Raw genomic sequence first — 20,484 nt, 5'->3', positions numbered from 1 at the left:
ATCCTGGTGCATTAGTGACTTCCCTAAATCAGAATTTCACAATGCCAACGTATGTAAATGTTCGTCACAGAACATAACTTTCTGAACATAACGTGAACATAAGTGTACAATTTCAGTTAGCATGTAAAGGTTGTAACATAGAAGTCAAGCATCACCCTACATAGGTTGTATTCGAAGCTTCATTTAATATAAACATGACAATATTCCTTCTCATAACTCGTAAATATGATAGCAAACTTCTCTCAGGCATCAGATAAATTTTACTGAAAGAAAGACGTAATGAGTCCATCATTTTTACAACGTGATCAGACAATATATTTACTTTCGGAATAATACGTTGTTGACTTATCAAATAGAAATATACCAAATAGCCTAGCATTGCAATTGCTTTCAAAACATACTGCAATGAATAGACAAGAATAATTATCAACACGGAAGAAAGTAACTCATATTTCCTGGAAGGAAATACGACGTACACAGGAAGTACGTATTTATTTATATCTTTATCTTCCAATATATATATATATATATATATAAGCCCTTGCGCGTTTTATAAATGACTATAAAAAATTCTTTCTGAAGCAGTTCGTGATTCTTCTACATTAAAGGTAAGTATATGTTTATTTGAGGACCTTTTCTGTTCTTTATGAATATTGATTTAATCGGGTAATGTTGTAATAATTAACTCGATGTCAAAGAGTGGTACATTTGATGATAGCGTTAAAGGGTGTTTCAGTTAAACCCGCAACAGTTCTGCCTCCGGTTGGTGACAGTAAACATACAGTATCCACTTGGGAGGTGGTTACGTTTATGAACGTTCCATTCAGAAAAGGTTACATGTTCAACTAGAAAGCAGGAAATTATGACCACCTAGGAGTATGCTGGGTTCAGCAGAATGGTATCGTTGCTAGATGGGAAGAATATCAACAGTGCATGGGAAGCATTTGTTGCATCATTTAAATACTTAAATGATGCAATATCTGAATATGTGCGAGAGGTCGCAGAATAAATATAGTAGGAGACAAATCGATGTCTTATCTTATTAAGAAAGAGATTCATAAAAAAAGATGATGCCGAAGGAATACTGTGTGCATAAGGATGATGTGGTTACAAAAATGATAAGCAGCAGGGCCCGAAAAGACATAACTGTTGTATGGAAAGCTAAGTCCGAAGATGAAAAGAAAGTGTTTCTGAAAGCTAAAGACAGTCCACAAGGAATTCTTTCGTTATGCTGCAAGTAAAAGAAAGCATGGGTATGAAAGTACCTCTACTGAATGCAAATAGTGTGAGGATGAAAGATTCAGAAAAGGTTGTTCAAGTCATGAGATCCCATTTTGCTAAAAGCTATTAACCTGTTGTACGCAACATTGAACTCACTGCTACCTCTTCACTGGATCTAAAAACACAGGTGTATGAAGGAGGTATTGGAGCTGTTGCACAAAGTGAATAAGACTTCAACAATGGGGAGTAATGGGATATCAGCACGGGTGCGAAAAGACTATTCTGCTGAACTGGCTTTGCTTTAAACAGGCTGTATAATTTGAGTCTCGGAACAGAGAAGATTTCGCAAGAGTGGAAATAATGTATGGTAATCCCATTGCACAAGGGTGTATCCATAAAGGCTGGTGTATCCAACTATCGACCAATGAATATCTCGGGACAGGTGTCGAAGATCTTGGAAAAATTTTTAGGATTCGCATTCAGAAATGGATTGACAGAAATCTATACTTTGGTATGAATAGCATGGGTTTACTAAGGGAAGATCACGTTTTAGCAAATTTAGTAAAGTGTATCATAATGTTACTATTCAGCTAGACAAGGCGGGGGGGGGATGGATACATTATGACCCTTTTGGATTTTGCTGAGGCTTTTGAGGGAATACAGCATGAACGACTGTTGCATAAACTTTAGAATATGTGATTGGATTATACGATATTAGCGTGGATAAGAGGATATCTGACTAACAGGTACCAATGTGTGGTATATGGAGGAAGGGAATCAGCATGTTGTATGATAACCAGAGGTTTATCACAAAGATCAGTCCTTGGTCCACTGTTATTCAGTCTGTATATTACTAACATTGAGAATGAGTTGACAGGCGACATGCAGCTATTTGTTGATGATGTAAAGATAGGTACGGTAATCATGAATACGGCTGAATATGTAGTACTTGCAGAATGATTTGAATAGGTTAGAATTGTGGATTTGGAAAATGGATGTCAGTAAATGTAAAGCCAGGCAATAAATTAAGCGTGATTAGATATCCAATGTCATATTATATTCATGAGATTATGCTAAAAGAAACTAATCAAACTAAGGATATTGGAGGATTAGAAGATATCAAGTTGAAGTTCAGGGGTGATGTAGCAAAGTTTGCAAATTCAATTCAAACGACAATTGCCATGCTTAAATGAACTTTCTCGTGTAAAGATGTCATTTGCATAAATAATATCTTTTAAGATGAAATAATATTACAAAGATTTCTAAAGCATTCAATTATGTCCAGTTCATTTTAATTCTATTTACAAATAAATATATAACTTTCTCGTTTTTCATAGATGGTCTTAAAACAAGAAACTTTCATCATTTCGGCTCTTTTCCTTATATGCCAAGCAGTAGCCGATTTTAAATGTGATGCTACTCGGTCAAGAGAGAAATTCGAAGAAGGTTTCTCTATACTGAAAGATATTTTGTCGAAAGGTAACTAGCATTTCGCATTCCATTTATTTTTCTTTAATAGGGAAGTTAATTATTCATTATAAAAACAATTTTCGCTGTTGCTTTTAGACTAGATTGTGCTAAAGATTAATTTGATATTGAAATCATACAATAATTTAAGAAGTATAAAAATGATAGAAATAGAAATGCTTCCAAAATTTTAAAACATCTGTAGAAACTGAGAACAAGTGCGAAAAATTAGGGAAGAGAAACGACGAAAAAGTTTTGAGAACTTAAAAGGGAATACTTAAATTATCCCTCGTAGAACATCCTGTGTGCTATAATCACATTAAAGGAGGGTATGGTACTGAAACACAGGCCTTAATAAACATTAAAGAATGAAAAATACATAAAATACATTAAGAAATGAAGACTACATAAAATACATTAAGAAATGAAGACTACATACTTAAATCCTGCTATAATTATATTCTATCTGAAATTCCTAGCTCTTCACACAAAGAGACGAAAAGTAACTCTTAAATAGAAAAATAAACTGAACAGAAATCAAGGAAAGAATATATATTTGATATCCTAATTCGTGAGCCTTCGTACCTCTCTTGGAATTGAGAATGCACTTTGTTTGAAAAGATCTGACTTCGACTCCCGTCTAGGACAAAAACGAATCTTGATAACGGGTTTTCAGATTAATGTGAGATAGCCTCTGGCTCATGCGGAGATGGCCCGTAGATTTTTCATGAAAACTTACAAGACAGCCAGATAGTTCCATGCTGTTTGCTGACATAATGAAAAATTCAGAGCCTTTGTTGAGCAGTAATTTCAAACAACACTTGTAGTCAAGATAGTCAAGTCAACCTATAATAAGACGAGTTTGTTCTGAAACGTTCTCAGCCTGGACCATAGATAGCAACACTATCGGCAAGATTGTTTCTCTAAGTTTTAACATCTGTCGTGAGCATCGATGTGAAATTGCAAGTCATTCCATGAAGAAGTTTGTTTCATACAGCTGTCTGAACAAAGGTGTTGCCTGTGGGATACAGGTAACACTTTTGAGATGGATAAAATTGAGTATCGTGCGGTTAAAAAGGCTTTGTAAAATAAGGTTTAACGCCAAAGGAAATTTATTCGAAGTTAATACACGTTTATGGGCACTCTTCTCATTCGTTTTCGACAATTAAGAAATGCGCTGCCGAGTTTAAACGTGGCCGTACCAGCCTTGAAGATGATCCACCTGAATGATGTCCAAAAAAGTGTAACAACACCAGAAATCATTGATCAAGTGCACGATATAATGGATCGATGACAGGCGAGTCAAAGCGCGAGAAATTGCTGAGACTATAGGCATTTCAAAAGTACGACGTGTAGGATATATTTTGCATGAAGAATTGCAAATGAAAAAGTTTTGCGCAAGATGGGTGCCACGCTTGCTCACAGCAGATCAAAAATGCACTCGCATGAAAATTTCTCAATCGTGCTTGGAGAGTTTAAACAAGAATAGAACTGATTTTGTGCTTCGAGTTATTACTATGGATGAGACTTAGTTCACTACTACTCGCCAGAATCGAAACAGTAATCAAAACAGTGGACTCAAGCTGGTTGTTCAGCACCAAAGAAGACAAAGTCGGTTCCATCAGCAGGAAAAGTCATGACATCGGTATTTTGGGATGCTAAAGGCATTTTATTTATTAATTCTCTTGAAAAGGGTAAAACAATAACCGGAGAATATTATTCCGATCTTTTGACCAGACTAGAAGAAAACATTCGTGAGAAAAGACCCGGTGTGAAGTAGAAAAAAGTCATATTACATCAGGACAATGCACCGACCGACAAAGGTGTTTTGGCAGTGGGAAAGTAAGGGATCTGCACTATGATTTGTTGGAACATCCATCATATTCCCTAGATTTGGCGCCTTCTGACTTCTATCTCTTCCCAAAACTAAAAATCTTCCTGGCTGGTCAGCGTATTTTTTTTTTTTTTTTTTTTTTTCGAATCAACAGGTGATTGCAGCTGTGGAAGGGAACTCTGCAGTTCTTACTGAGAACCACTGTAGGGACGGGATAACGGCGCTGGAGCATTACTGGAATAAATGTATTAGTCTTAAGGACGATTATGATCAGGCTGAGAACGTTTTAGACCACCCTCGTATCAGTTAAGATGTCAATTACATCGATAATTATTTTAATAACAGTAACTGATAATTTCTTTAAAATTAACGCAGTAATAAACTGATAAATTTTTAACATTTATGATGATGAGTTAATTTTTCTTCCTATTCTTTTTTTAACTTGATCACTTTACAATTCGTTGAATTTCAAGTTAGCAAATTCCAAAATATTTCAATATTACCATTGTTGCTGATGTTGTTATGAACACTGCATATAGGAAAATATTTTTCCAAACTGAAAAAAAATGGCAATTTTACATTTTGCCCTCCTAGATTTACTGGGGAGAGCAGTCACTCGTCTCGGCTATACACCGTAATGGAAAGAAGTCACGAACAAAATAGTGTGAGCAACAGACAACCACAGTATCCACGTTAATAAGATGTACGACTTCATTTCGCTGCAATGAACACAGAAATCTTTCTTGGAATGATTTCCAGAAGTGGGATAGCAATCAGTAGGACTTTTGAATCATTTTATCTGTACTGATGTAACAAAGTCCTGGACTCTTATGGGAAGGACGTCTGTTGATCTCACTTGACGTCAGTCGATCCTACAGATGTTCAATCGGTTGAGATCAGGGTTCTTTGGAGACCACTCAAAGGAGGTGACGTTTGTGTTCGCAAACCACCACTTACAGTAGGAGCCTTATAACAGGGTGATTTGCATTGCATTGTCTAATGTTAAGATACCTCTCGGAGTTCAATGCTCGCGGTACCATAAGTCATAGACCAAGGCCAGACTAGCACCATACCAACACTCCGCCACCTCTGAATTTCTTAGTTGTGCATTAAGCACTCTTATAAGAGACTTTCACCTTACATCCTACACAGGCGTCTATATGCTTGGTAGTAGCGTGATTCTTCGCTCCATAATAAAGTTTTTCCAGCTTCCAAATCCCGTTGTACACGCTCTTTACTAAACTGAACAAGACACTACATGTTACATCAAGTAATGTGGGGATTGCATATTGCGTCCCTACCGTGGAAACCTATGTTGTGAGCCTCGGTTGTGACTATGCTTGTGCAGATTCGTTTTCCAATCGATTCCCGGAACTTTGCATTCAACGTATCAGCCGACAAACAGTGAGTATTTTGGGTCCTTCACTGCGGGTACAATTTGCAATGGAAATCATACGCTTCCACCTCAGTATGTTATCATTGCTTATTGACCTGATATGACTCACATTGTTAACTATTTGCCGAACACACACACAGCTCTGCAACATATTATCCTATCTCACAATGCATCTTTCAAACTATGTCAGTTCCCTTCTCTCAGCCATTTCATGCAATGCAGTAGCACTGACTCGGGAGCATCATATTCCTCCAGATTATACCGACTATATATATATATATGACATCTTTCTAATGACTCCATGTACCGCCTCGCAAAATTGGACTCTTTCGATTGCATTGTTAATAACAGTAGCTAATGTTTAAGGATCTCATGCTCGAATTTCTGCACAGATATTCTACTTGAGCTGCTCAAGTGTACGCGATTTGTTCACGTACAGACACTCCTTCAGATATCCCTACAGGAAGTAATCGTGGGGCTGTAAGGTCGGGCGAACATGGGGGCCAATTAATCTGGGAATTTCTTGAAATTTGAAATTATCCGCTCGACGAACAGTTGCTTCAGGAGGTTCGTTGTGGCCCTGGCTGTACGGGGAGTTGCCCCTTCCTGCTGAAACCACATTTCAGGACGATTTTATGCTGCAGAACATAAAAAAGTGTCAATCATATCCCGAAATCTCTCACCAGTAGTTGTCAAATTGCCACCGTCTTCAGATTCGAAGACGTTCAGGCCGATAACTTCCTGTGAGGTTACCCCACACCAGATGGTGCACTTGCCGCTGATGAATTATCCTTGGATTCGCTGTACCCCAGAAACGACAGTTCTGCTTTTTGACCAAGTCATTCAAATGGAAATGAGATTCGTCAGACATGATAAGTTGTTGAATAAATTCATGGTTTCCTCTGGCTAATTCTTGAATCCCATAATTTCGGTGCTAATGGTGATCCACGGGTTTCAGTTGTTCTTGCATCAACCATATTTTATACGGAAACATCTTTAAATCGTTTCTTAAAATTTGCCTTAAGGATGTTCGGGACAACCCTAATTTCCTAGAACGTCTTCTCGTTGATGTTTATGTTTCTGCTTCAATACTGGCTCTAACTCGTTCAATATTTTCTTCATTGCGAGCTGAACGTGGTTCTGTCAGTAGGTGGAAGGTTCGTCACAGAACCCTTTACCTCTAAGCGTTATATTAGTTTCCGAATCATTATCGCTGAGGGTCAATTTCTGACTTGGAAATGACGGTGGTAAGTTCTTTGCATCAAAATAATGGACCTGTTATTTTGAAAATAAAATTGCACTACTTTTAGTTCGTTGTTCTTTAGTGAAATTCCTCATGATCAATCTCCCAAGACTCAGTCATAATATATATTTACAATAAAAGAAATTGAACTATTAATCAAAAAAAAAAAAAAAAATATATATATATATATATATATATATATATATATATATAATCGGAGGAATAGCTCTTCCCCGTTATATTAACGCAATATCTCACCTTGCGTTGAAAAAGCTTTAAAAAACGTCACTTATTAGTCGACATATTAAGCTCAGAACTTTCCAACAAAAGTGCAAAAAACGTTTTCATTATTTTCACAAAGAACTAAATGCACAGAACATCTATTAAAGTTGAGCCAGGGCAGCCGAGAAGGGGGGGGGTGACATCCGATACTTTCGTCACGGGCCCAGCATCGAAAAGGGCCCGACTATTGGGCCCCGACGTGTCACATAACTGTGTTTATAATGCATGGTTTTAATTCTCGTAATAATACTACAATGATAATGGCATATCGAGAAGGATACTGCGTTTTGTTTTAGACAGACGGCTACGGTCTTTAACTCGCCATGATTGTCCGGAAGACACTGATTCTCTCGCCGCGGATCGCTGTAGTTATAGCGGATGATGAGGTCAATAGGCGTTCGTGCAAGGTTGTTGAAGTCGGCTAGCGCTAACACTAGCTAGTAACTTTCAGCAATAAAGAGATTCAGTAGATCATCAATGCTCTAGGAAAGATTAAACGGCCTAGCTTTGCTATCAACAGAACATGATCTGGCAATGATAACTGGTTATAACGCGGTGACTAAAGATTTCGCTAACCATAAAGTGAGGAAGTGGACGAGACAGATGAGGCAATAAAAAATATCTTTTTATTTAATGTTTGTATTTTTTATAGAATGTAATATATCGAATTTTGAATTTGTTGTACACCTTTTTAAATAAATGTTTAATGTTTTATATGACTTTTTTATTAAACAAAAGCGATGCACTTTTTCAGTGGGGCCCTGATCACAGGCTTGTCACGGGTCGGTAAATTTCTCTCGGCTGCCATGAGCTGAGCTATTAACTTTCGTTGGTTATTGCGACCCCTACATACAAGAAACAAGGGTGATATGGTTTTATTTCATTACGATTTTATACTGTGTGATTCGCATTAAGAATGTACAAATATATATATCCAGTTACTTTCAACATCTTCATCTGTTCATTCACGGGCAATTGATAATAAATAGAACGTTAGTAAATTCTTTCCTCTTATTATCATTAGCATTAATATTATTGCTGTATTCGCACAATTGAAACATAATCTAAACAAGAAATCATTCTAGCAACAATTTAACTGATGATATTGTGCTATTCAGATTCTACCCAAGAATCTAAGAATAGTTTGTTAGGTAGCTTCGTAAAATATGCACTGTTCTAACTAATGCCGTATTTTGTAGATCATAAGTGGTCATTTCGTTCATGTTTAGTTCTTGTAAATAGCTGTATAGCGTCTTTGAAATTGCGCCAAGTGCACGGATAACAATAGGGATGACTTTGCTGTATTTCAGCCGCAGCCGGCCAACTTTGATTGCCAGATTTCGATATTTAGTAATTTTTTCCAGTTCTTTGCTGTTAATGTTTTTATCACTGGGTACAGCAATGTCAATAATCCAAACCTGCCAATGTTCAATGATGGTGATGTCAAGTCAATTGTGTTCCAACGGCCGATCAGATTGTATTTTGAATTCTCCGAAAATTTTTCAGTTTCATTTTCGAACATGTCTCTATTTTATGGTGCACTAGTTATAAGAAATAAGAAAACATCTTTTTTTTTGCATAAATGCCGATTCATTCATTTGCCTTTTTGATCAAGGCGATATGTAAGCAATCAATTTTGGCAATCTTACTCAGGCACTAATCAAATGTTTTGCAATCTCATCTTTCTGATGGCAAAATCTTATGTTCTCAATTTTTGCTTGTGCATTAGTTCGTAACATCTGTTGTTAAGGTGTTACAGTGAATATATTTGTTTCTTTTTTTTTAATATAGGGTATTGTAGCTATGGCCAGCATAGCACTCAAAATCCCTGAAGAAGACAAGTCCCCCTCACAGGAACAAGGCCGTGTTGATTGGAGGACGGAGAGAATGTCATTATTATTATTATTATTATTATTATTATTATTATTATTATTATTATTACTATTTAGAATTACAAATGATAAAGTATTTATTTATTATTATTCTTTTAAATATACAATTATAAAATTCATTGATTTAGTTGCAAATATTTATGTATTATATATATATATATATATATATATATATATATATATATATATATATATATATTTTTTTTTTTTTTTTAAATTTAAATTAACTTCTTTACAGTGGACTCTGAATGGTGCAGTTTCAGACCAGTGGACTGTGCCGAGGTTCTTCAGGGTGGATTCAACAAGAGTGGAATTTATAAAATTTGGCCCCGAAGTCGATTACTTAAGGAAAACTTCGAAGTATACTGTGATATGACTACAGATGGCGGTGGATGGACCGTTAGTATTATTACCCTTAATTCATATATAATAGAGATAATTATAAGAACTCGAGTGTCTAATTTTCAATTGTTGGTTTTAACAATAATGTTATATAGGTAGTATTTAAATCATTCGTTTTGTTTAGTAAAGACAAAGCAAAATTTAGTCTTTGTGACCAAATAGCCCTGAAAAGTGTATGTACATTTCTTATCGTAGAGTGAAGGACATACGTTAAGTATGCTATATGCATAGTTATTTGGAATCTTATCAAATCGGCTCTGTAATAATAATCAATAGATATTAACCCCAATCATTAAAATAATAATAAATACTTTGTGTCTCGCTGATAGATCAATGCTTATGCTTTTCACATGGGTTAATTAAAGGTTAGTTCAATTGAAGGAATAACTCAAGAATAATTCAACCACCACTTCATGAGACTTGATAACTAGTGGTATTGTACCAGACGGGATTCGAACTCACGTCTTTCCAAACAAAGGACAAATGTCGTTCGATTCTTGTGATGAATCAACCAAACAAACATGCTTATTGAAGTTATTGCTCTTTCTATAGCGTCTTATAATCGACCTTTCTTGAATTTGAAATGTTTCTTCTATGATGTAGATATTCTCGAATGACAGTTTGTTTACTACATCACTGATGAAATTCTCCAAAAAGCAAAGGAAGTAAAAAGACATTTCAGGCAGCTTGTGTTTAAACAGAAGTAACATTGGTTATTTATTTAGTTCTGTTGCGAATCGATAATACTATCATTAGTATTCACTTTCATGAAAATGTTCAAAAAAACTGGTACGTTTCTGGATTTAACTTACTAGACTCTGACGCTTTCAGAGCAGAAACCTAACGATTGACACTAAAATGGAACCAGATTTTAAATCAGTTATAGGATCATTCTTAGCTAATTTGTTTTAGTTTAAAATTATTTAGCAATGAAAAGTACTGAAATTGAAATGTCTGCATTTTGCTACATTAACTATCTTATTACAATGGCAAGTCTACTGGAATCCATTGATCTTATTAAATGAATTTTATGCATATTCGAAAGTAACTTTAAAAACCTGGCCTTTACACTTAGTGTAATATCTCGTGACAGAGAGACTATAGAGTAAGCTGTCGTATGTTCAGTATTTCAGGAAACTAAATCATGCGCTATTTGTGGTTTCTCCTGCGTTCCAAGTTTGAATGGTTATAAAATATATCTACCGAATGTTTTCAATAGAATTACATAAACTTCTATATTTTCAGGTTATCCAAAGACGAGGAGACTTTGGTAGATCTGTGAGCTTTTTCTACAAAGAGTGGGAAGAATACAAGAATGGTTTTGGCGATAATGAAAAGGAATTCTGGTTAGGTAAAAAATATAATTTATTTATTTCTCATAATTGTTTGTTATTTTTATTAAAATGAAATTTAAACAGCATATTGGATTAAATTCGTATCTATTTAGACCTCAAGATGGCAACTCATTAGCATTTACCAAAGTCTTCATTTAATTTATAGGAACAGAAATGGAAACCAATGCAATGTCAACTGTTCTGTTAATTTTTCCGGTTTAAGTCACACAATTCATTTATGTAAATTATATTCTACCCTAAGCAGAGAGGTCAATGGAACTTTAATTTAAATTACGAAAGCTGTTGGCTGAGCAAAAATGTAGTTGTCATTTTTTGTAATTATTTTTTTATTACAGTGTAGAACATTGCCTTGAATTTCTCTAATAGATTCCAAATTCATTTTCCTTTATTTAGTGAGGCATGGATTCAAACAACGGTCAAATAACTTTAGTAAATTAATAGGTTCTAGTGTAAGTTAATTCGTTACCGACTAGAGGAACTTTTTTTAGTTCCTCGAAGACATTTTAGCTTTTTAACCAGAACATTAACAAAGGTAAGTTGGAAGTTTTCTACAGGAAAAACACAAGTTAGAAAAATCAACCGCAGAATTCACACTGATTGTATTTAGGATAATGAACATGAGATGGTGCAGCTGGTTGTCGTGTTTTGTTAATTTCATCTTTCATCTAGAAAATGACTCATCTTCCGGAAAAGAAGCATCCCCAGCCACAAGACATCCAAGTAAACAATACAACCTGCTGGCTTTGAGATATAAAAATAAAAACTTATTTTATTATTTATTTACATGCAGCAAGTATTTTTTCTATGTTCTTGAAAATTGCTGATAACAAAGGAGGGTATTCTGTTCTCATGGGTGGCGATCACAATTAATATTATAGATAAACTTACAAAAATCCCCAGAAGAAAACAAATTATAACTTTGATTTCGGCGCTCATTAACAGAAACTATTAATAAGGATTTATAGGGGGTTACGGTACCACTGATTCTGGTAATGAATAATGAATAACGATTTTTTTTTTGCAGTTAATAATAATAATAACAATCACAACAAAAATCATATTTATATGTTAATACTCTTAAAATTTAAACATTTCACGTGACTTTTCTTTTCAGGTAACGATAAGATCCATGTGATTTCGCAACTCAGAGAGAATTCCATTCGATTTGATCTTGAAGATCTGGAAGGAAACTCCCGATACGCCTTGTATGATCACTTTTGGATTGAAGGCGAAGAATCGAACTACACTCTACGTGTTAGCGACTACAGTGGAAATGCTGGTAACTGATATCGATTTAATATTTTGATTTTTAGGGTTTATTACGCTCCATTTTATATTTGTTATCTATTTCATCGTCCATTTCGATCATTTTCGTTCTTGATTTTATTATCAATTTCATCATCATCATCATCATGAATATCAAAGATTTAGGCCTAGCATGGCCTGTTCGGGCATTAAAAATCAACGTTGAATTGTTTAAGTGGACGTCCTGGTTTTCTTTTTCTTAATGGCTTGTACTTTAAGGCTTGTTTTGGTAATCTTTCTGTTTTCATTCTTTGAACGTGTTCTATCCATTAATTATTATTATTGTTGTTCCAGGCAACTCCAAGGAGTCGACAGACTCATCGAGGGAGGCCCTAACATCATGTCAAGAACAACTATTCGACATTCACACAGTATCTACCATATCTTGCCTTGAACTGATTCACGGTCATAGCACCCACAGCAGACTCTGGAAGCTTATTCCACTCACTGACTACTCTCCAAGTAAAAAACCTAGCTCTAACACCCTTGTCAACCACGCTCTTGCCCAGCTTCCATTCATGGCCCCTAGTTCTCCCACCACCAATCATATTTTCAAATATATCTTCTGGATCAATCTTATAGAAATCCTTCAGTAATTTGAATGTCTCAATCATATCACCCCTCCTTCGCCTATCGACCAATTTCTGCAACCCACAAATCTTCAACCTATTCTCATAAGGTTCATTCCACAGACCCGCTATCATCTTGGTCACTCGTCTCTGGATCCTCTCCACTTCCTCCCCATCACGAAGAAACCCTGGTGCCCATAACTGGGCACAGTAGTCCAGATGGGGTCTTATCAAGGCTTGATACAGAGGAACAACAACTTGTTTGTCTCTGCATGTTAAAGTATTTTTCAGAAGCCAAGTGATTTGGTGAGCTGTTTTAGTCACTTTTGCAATGTGCCCCCTAAACTTCAATTCCCTATCCACCAACACTCCCAAATCCCTGGCCTCATCAATATCCTGGAGTACAGTTCCACCAATGCGATATACTGCTGCTATTCTTTTCATCCCAAAGTGCATAACCTTACACTTTGGCACATTAAATCGACATCCATTTTTCCTAGCCCAGTCCTCCAAACTATCCAAATCATTCTGTAAAATTTTGACATCTCCTGTACACTCATAATTGCTCTACCCAACTTTGCATCATCAGCAAACAAGTGAACACTTCCTCTCAAATTCTTTCCTATATCATTGATGAACAAATTGAAAAGCAGTGGTCCAAGAACAGAGCCCTATGGCACTCCACTAGTCACAAGCCGTCTTTTAGACTCCACTCCTGAATAAACCACTGTCTGGTATCTCTCCTTCAACCACCCTCCTATCCATCTCACCAACCCTATATCTATCCCCATCTGCTCCAGTTTACTGATTAGGGTTCTATATGGTATCCTATCAAAAGCCTTGGCAAGGTCCAGTAGTATTACTGTAAACCCATCACCCCTATCCAGTTCAGCCGTCACTCTGTTATAAAACGTGAGCAAGTTACTGAGGCATGATCTACCCTTCACAGAACCATGTTGTCCCCCATACAATATCCCATTTTCATCTATCCAATCCTGTATTCTTTTCTTGACTAATTTCTCTAAGACCTTGACAATGATTCCTGATATGCTAATCGGTCGGTAATTTACAACAGCAGTCTTGGAACCACCTTTATGCAGTGGAACTATTTCCCCTCTTTCCACCACCTCGGGACTAACCCAGATCCGAGACTCAAATTAAACAAAATGGTCAAGTGTACTGTCAATTCTTTAGCTGCTTCTCGTACAACACGAGCTGGTATACCATCCAATCCCACAGATGTATTGACATTGAGGTTATGCAATAGACTACTCACCTCCACTTCATTCACCACAATTTCCGTATAATCTACTGGTACATTCGTTTCTGCAATGTCACCACCTGGATGATATATTCTTGCAAAGTGCTCATTCAGTAACTCAACTATATCAACTGATTCAGTTACCTCCCTACCATCGGCATTATTTAAAATCATTCTGCCATGTACATTTTTCCTTTTACTTGCTACATATCTAAAAATCTGTTTAGGATTCTCTTTAGCCTGCATGGCCAATGTTCTTTCGTAATCCTTTTTTTCTTTTCTTGCCACACTCGTTACCCTTCTGGCCTGCGCTTTATACCATTCGTGTGCCTGCCGGTCACCTTTCTCCTTAAATTCTCTCCATAGTTGTTTCTTTTTTTGCAGCTCAAGCTTAATGGTGTTATTCATCCATTTAACCCCTAGTTAATTTATTATTCGGACTCTAGTTATACAGTCAGCCATTGCTTCATGCAAACACTTCTTAACTACCTCCCATGCACTATCGACTTCTAGTCCTTGCAGTTGTACATGCCATGGTACTGAACCAATCAAACTCCTAAGCTTGTCATACTTTCCAGCCCGATAATTCCACACGTACCCTGTCTTAATTGAAAATTCTACACCTTTAGCCACCTCCCAAGTCAAGACCCTATGATCACTCTCACCGATTGGCGGCAATGTGGTCATATTTGTTACAGCCAAATCCTCAGATGTAATTACTAGGTCAAGCACTCTCTGACCCCTAGTATTTTCCATTACATGCTGTCGCAGGTAGTTCTACCTTAATTACCGCATAAAATCCAATTCCTTCCTCCCGTGTGTCCTCTCCTCACTCCAATCAATTCGACCATAGTTGAAATCTCCCATAATAATCACCCTCCTTCCACTCATTTCTTCTATTTGCTTGTGCATACTGTCACCACCATCTTTTCCATCACTTGGTCTATAGCAGCACCCAATTGTATATTTAGTTCTGCTAGCCACAATGTCACACCAAATGGCCTCAAATGTGCTCTTTTCTCTATCCTGCAATTCAACTTCTATTCTCCTTGGTTGCAGCTCATCAGTTATCATCAACAATACCCCTCCCCCATTTTATTCTCCCTGTCATTCCTGAACACACTATACATATCACATTCAATCGCACTAGCTATATCATCTACAGTCAGCCATGTTTCACTAATACCAATAACCTGTGGTCTGGAAGTGCCAACCATGGCCAAAAATTCTTCCTTCTTGTTCCTAATACGCCTAGCATTAGTGTACATGAATTCAAGACCCCCATTAGCCCCCAACTCTACCTTGATGCCTTATATTAACTATCCCACTCTGATTTGTTGTCCTTATTTGCTTGATCATATTATATTCATTCTTACATTCAACTGCCTCCCTAAGGACTGTATATCTACTACCCCCCCTTAATAAATCTAGTTTCCCTGAATTTGCACATCCACCACATTCAGCAACACTTTCTCAAGTCTTCTTACACCGTAACCATTCAAATGCAAGCCATCCATCTTATATAGATCCTTTCGCCCATCGAACTCATTCCACACGTCCACAAATTCCACACCACTCGTCATACATAACCCACGCATAAAGTCATTCGCAATTATGGCCCTCCTTTTAAACATTTCACTGTTATACCGTGGCAAAAGACTAATCATTCTAACTCTCTCACTATGTTTATATATTTTTTAATTTTTTCTATTACTGGTTCTTGGTTTAATTCTTTAATAATTTCTTCGTTTCTTTTGTGATCAAATAGGGTATACTTTGCAGTTTTTCTCATAAACTTCATTTCTGCTGTTGTTAATCTTTGTTTGTCTTTTTGTTTTATTGTCCAGATTTCGCTTCTATACATTACGACTCGTAGGGCTTTCTGTAAGTTATCTTCAGAATTACCAAATAATATCCTAAAAGCTATCATAAGAATATATGAAAATAATCAAATAAAAATAAGATTAAATCACGAGCTATCATATACGAGAGAGATAAACCAAGGGGTTGGACAAGGATGGCTCGATGTCCCCTCTCAGCAACTCTTTTTAATATTTACTTAAATGAATTAATAATAAAATGGAATAAAAATTTACATGAGGGAATTAAACTTTCTCCTACAGTAAACTTAAATACTCACCTCTTTGCCGACGACCAAATAATAATTACAAATTCTGAAGATAAATTACAGAAAGCCCTACCAGTCGTAATGTATGGAAGCGAAATCTGGACAATAAAACAAAAAGACAAACAAAGATTAACAACAGCAGAAATGAAGTTTATGAGAAAAACTGCAAAGTATACCCTATTTGATCACAAAAGAAACGAAGAAATTATGAAAGAATTATCAATTTCCTTATCCAATTTATTATCTCTTACCAGTTTTTAGTTATAGAGTTTGGTTATCGATTTTTTTAGTTATCCATTTTATTGACAATGGTCGCACTGACGTCGACATTGCAATGATCCTTCCCGCTTCTATTCTTCCTCTTCCCAATAAAGTAGCAGTTCTTCATCGATTGGATTACAAGTTTTTTATGTTTATAGCTATACTTTTTTTTGTGAAGTTGCAGAATGATTAAGAGAAATATAACAGATTTTAATATTTCTAATATTCGATTTCGTTAAGCGTTACCTGAGGACTGATGAACAGAACAGAGTTGTGGTCAAAATGCGTTTTAATTACATTTATAATAGTGATGGGGACGACCTTTGGCCTGAATTGCTGATGTTGATGGCGGCCGCTGTGATCTAGCCCGAATTGGGATTTCTAATTCGTCCTTCTTCTTCTTCTCCTTCTTCTTCTTCTTCTTCCCTTCACGTATTAGGCCTAGTGTCCTGTTACGGGGCTATCCGTAGCCCGTCCAAGCCGTCTTCATCCCGAGGATAAGGTGGCTAGCCCTATACCTCCGGGTGTGTCCTATGTTTATAGATGATTGTGTTCACGGGGCCGATCTGCCTGCTTGCGGGAGGAAAAACCCGATAAAAAGGAGAGAAATCCCTGCTGTCCATCCCTAAAACCAGCTAACTTTGCTATATCTGAGAAAGATCCTTAAGCTCCTCACGTCAGCGAGAGAGAATCGAACCCAGGACACTCCTTCCCAAGAAATATGGTTGCGAAGAGCATAGCCAGTCGGCTAACCGCGCGGACTAAATCGTCCTAAAGATGTTAAATGGAGTTGAAGTCTGGACTCTGAGTCGGTCAGTCCAACACTTCTACGTTGTTTTATGGAAACTAGTCTTGGACACGCAGTGAAGTATGGTATAAAACATTGTCGTGCTGAAACATGCAAGGCTCATCACCGCTGAAGTACTTCATCAGCTTCTGAAGCATGACGTTGTCTAGGATGTCCATGTAGTCATCACACATCATCCCCCTGTGCACGTCCACCAGCCCCTTCCAAATGAAACTCCTAATACCATTACCGAGCCTCCACCAAACTTGATATTTGGAATGGTCATGTTTTGATCTGGAGATGACTGGACGAACGGTTATCTCCAGATCAAAACGAGACCAACAGAGGGAAACAGTTGGATGCGCGATTCTTCAAACCCTAGAACCCTGGAACCTGACACACGAGTCCAAACCTTGCTGGGAGTTGAGGGGAAGGTGATGTGTGCCTTTTTCAAAGTAGCTCGTAGCAAACTAGGAAATTCACCTCACTGCGGACAGCTCTAATGCTGACAGATGATCCTGCAGCATTTTCCATGTTGATGCCAAGTTCGCTGCTGACGACATGAAGTATGCTCGACCATTTCGAGACAGAGCTCATCGATCTCGGTCAGTGAGTGTCGTTGTCATCCCAGGGCGTATTCCTGCTCTGGTAGCATCCACTTTCCATGTACGAATGACAACTGAGACGACGTAACATCCAACTGCCATCGCACGTTGTTAGTCTGTCTGTTCAGCTGAACGTGACATCGAATACAGTGCAAAACATGCCGAGCATTCATCCTTTTCTTAAAAGACTTACGCAGATACTCCCTGAATATTTCGATGTGGTACGAATGTGCATGGCACGTAAGGTGTTCAAATACGTTTGTCAACAGAATGTATATTAAAAAAAAAGCTTTTTTTTCCCCTTGCTAAACCAAATAGACGTTTACTGAGGAGATTATTATTAATGGCTTGGTTTGTTTGTACTCACTTCTGAAGTAGTAAGTAGAAAATGTTAAATTGCCGATTATCGTGCTTATAGGAATGAATAAAAAAACAGTTTCTTGAAGGAAAAATCCTCTACCTCCTTATGAGACTGGTTAACTCATCTTCAATTGTGAAGCGCTAAAAAGATTCTTAGAGTCCTATATAGGATTCGATCCCAGGTTGCTTTTAGGATCGTTCCCTAATGCCCACTATAATATGCGAATATTGCCTTCCATTATAATGAATTTAATACAAGTCAATTCGAAGTCATATTTTTTTATTGAATTTCGTCAGTGGAGGATTAATTCTCGAAAATAAAAAGACTTCAAATGAAAGAATTATGATAAACGGAAAAAAAAACACATATATATATATATATGCATTATTTATTCACCGTTGAAAACAGATTGCATCAGAATAATTCCTCACAACTATTTATGAATTGTAACTCCGCATAGTTCACGTTGTTTGCAGAAAAGACAAAATTAGACTCAGTTTAACTAGCATGCTATGATAGTTGTTTAAAAAATAAAAACTTTGAGTAATATTGAATTGTACTTAACTTTGAGGCAGATAGGATTTGGCTTAGTATTTCTTACCATGTGATTTTTTTGGACCATCCACAGTTGTTAATTGTTATCCTCAAAGGCTATATTTGCGTGTGCATATGGACGCTGTTAGGAGTAAAAGCTACATTTTTGAAGTTCAGCAAATTCCTCGATAGTTTGTCCTATGCTGCATAAGAATCTTTTGTAGGAACGACAAATCTAGTTCAATAATTATTCTGAATTACAGGTTTTATTTCTCAAAGCATATATTTTTCTGTTAATGTCAATAGTTAGTCGGCATTATATAGATTATTATTGCTTATACTCAAACTAAATGTTTAATTCTGTCCGTTTGAAACAACAATAAAATCAACGATCATTCAAATATGAGGAACCATTAATTTCCGTTGTTGCATTCAAACTTAAACCATCTTTTCATTATCAACTTGATCTTACAATTGGTGAAAGAAAAAACAAGACGCGAAGTGAGACGAGAGTATTTGGTCACAAGATCACCAAGAGTTACAATCGACTGGATTTTACATAACAACCATAATATTAAAACCATGCTGCTTTTACATTTTTCTTTTACATTTCAACTTTGTTGTTGTAATTTCTTTTATTCTGTGCTTCATTTGCAGTTATAGTTTTGCTTTCGCAGGTGATTCTTTTGCTCTTCGACATCACGGAAGTCAGTTTTCTACCAAAGACAGAGATAACGACAGAGCAACAAAGCGCTGTGCTCAAGAAAACCAAGGTGCTTGGTGGTATTATCACAATTGTCATGATTCCAATCTGAATGGAGTTTATCTGAAGGGAAATTACACGGGGGATCGTCGTGGAATAGACTGGTACACATGGAAAGGACATCTCTATTCTCTTGCTACTACTGAGATGAAGATTCGTCCAGTGCATTTCAGACTATCGCATGATCCAGAAAAAGCAATTCCCCACTAACCAAATACCAAATATCTGGACTCGGTATATTCCCATATTCATCAAAACGTCCAATTTAGCTTGTATAAGAGCGAAGTAATTCCTGAAATAAATAATATTATGTGAATTTTATTGTTATTTATTCATCACATAAATGAAATTATACCTTAGGCAATTGATTGCTTGAATGTAATGTGGACTAATTTAAAACCACTTAAAATCTGATTTTTCATAAAAGGTTTATCTTTATCATTAACTGTAAAATAATAATAAACAACGAGAAAAAAATCATATTTTTTTGCCAAACGTTTCTTAATCGTTCTCTAAAATAAAGATACAATCTCGTGTTGTGACTACATTTGTATCCATGTAAGAAGAGATAAATTAATTCTTTCAGAAGTGAACGAATGAAACTAACATTTTCTTAAACAAAAATTATTTTTTATATCAGGAAAAGCCAATTCAAGGTTTACTCTATAAGAAAAGTATTCAATAATATCATCGCAAAATAGATATCAACATTTATCAGAAATACATTTTGCATTGTATTATACTCTCAAAGCATATACCCTGCTTAGAAAAAAGTTAACGTACACCCCCCAAGGACAAGGTGCATCATGCAATGTAAC

At 36.4% G+C, this 20,484-nt stretch overlaps 1 protein-coding gene across 1 annotated transcript; it reads left to right on the top strand.

Annotated features, from left to right (window-relative positions):
* Nucleotides 1-578: 578 nt before the first annotated feature.
* Nucleotides 579-19,982, top strand: LOC150103347 (techylectin-5A-like). Its single transcript, XM_090397371.1, has 6 exons — nt 579-608; nt 2,559-2,700; nt 9,574-9,734; nt 10,983-11,088; nt 12,207-12,371; nt 19,581-19,982. The coding sequence occupies exons 2-6, from the start codon at nt 2,559-2,561 to the stop codon at nt 19,874-19,876; spliced, it is 870 nt and encodes a 289-aa protein (XP_090253497.1). The 5' UTR covers nt 579-608; the 3' UTR covers nt 19,877-19,982.
* Nucleotides 19,983-20,484: the final 502 nt, after the last annotated feature.

Source organism: Typopeltis vanoorti, chromosome 9 (assembly GCF_054136105.1).
Source record: "Typopeltis vanoorti isolate ZY-2024b chromosome 9, IOZ_Tvanoo_1.0, whole genome shotgun sequence".
Classification (NCBI taxonomy): domain Eukaryota; kingdom Metazoa; phylum Arthropoda; class Arachnida; order Uropygi; family Thelyphonidae; genus Typopeltis; species Typopeltis vanoorti.
This window is presented reverse-complemented; position numbering and strand designations above follow the sequence as displayed.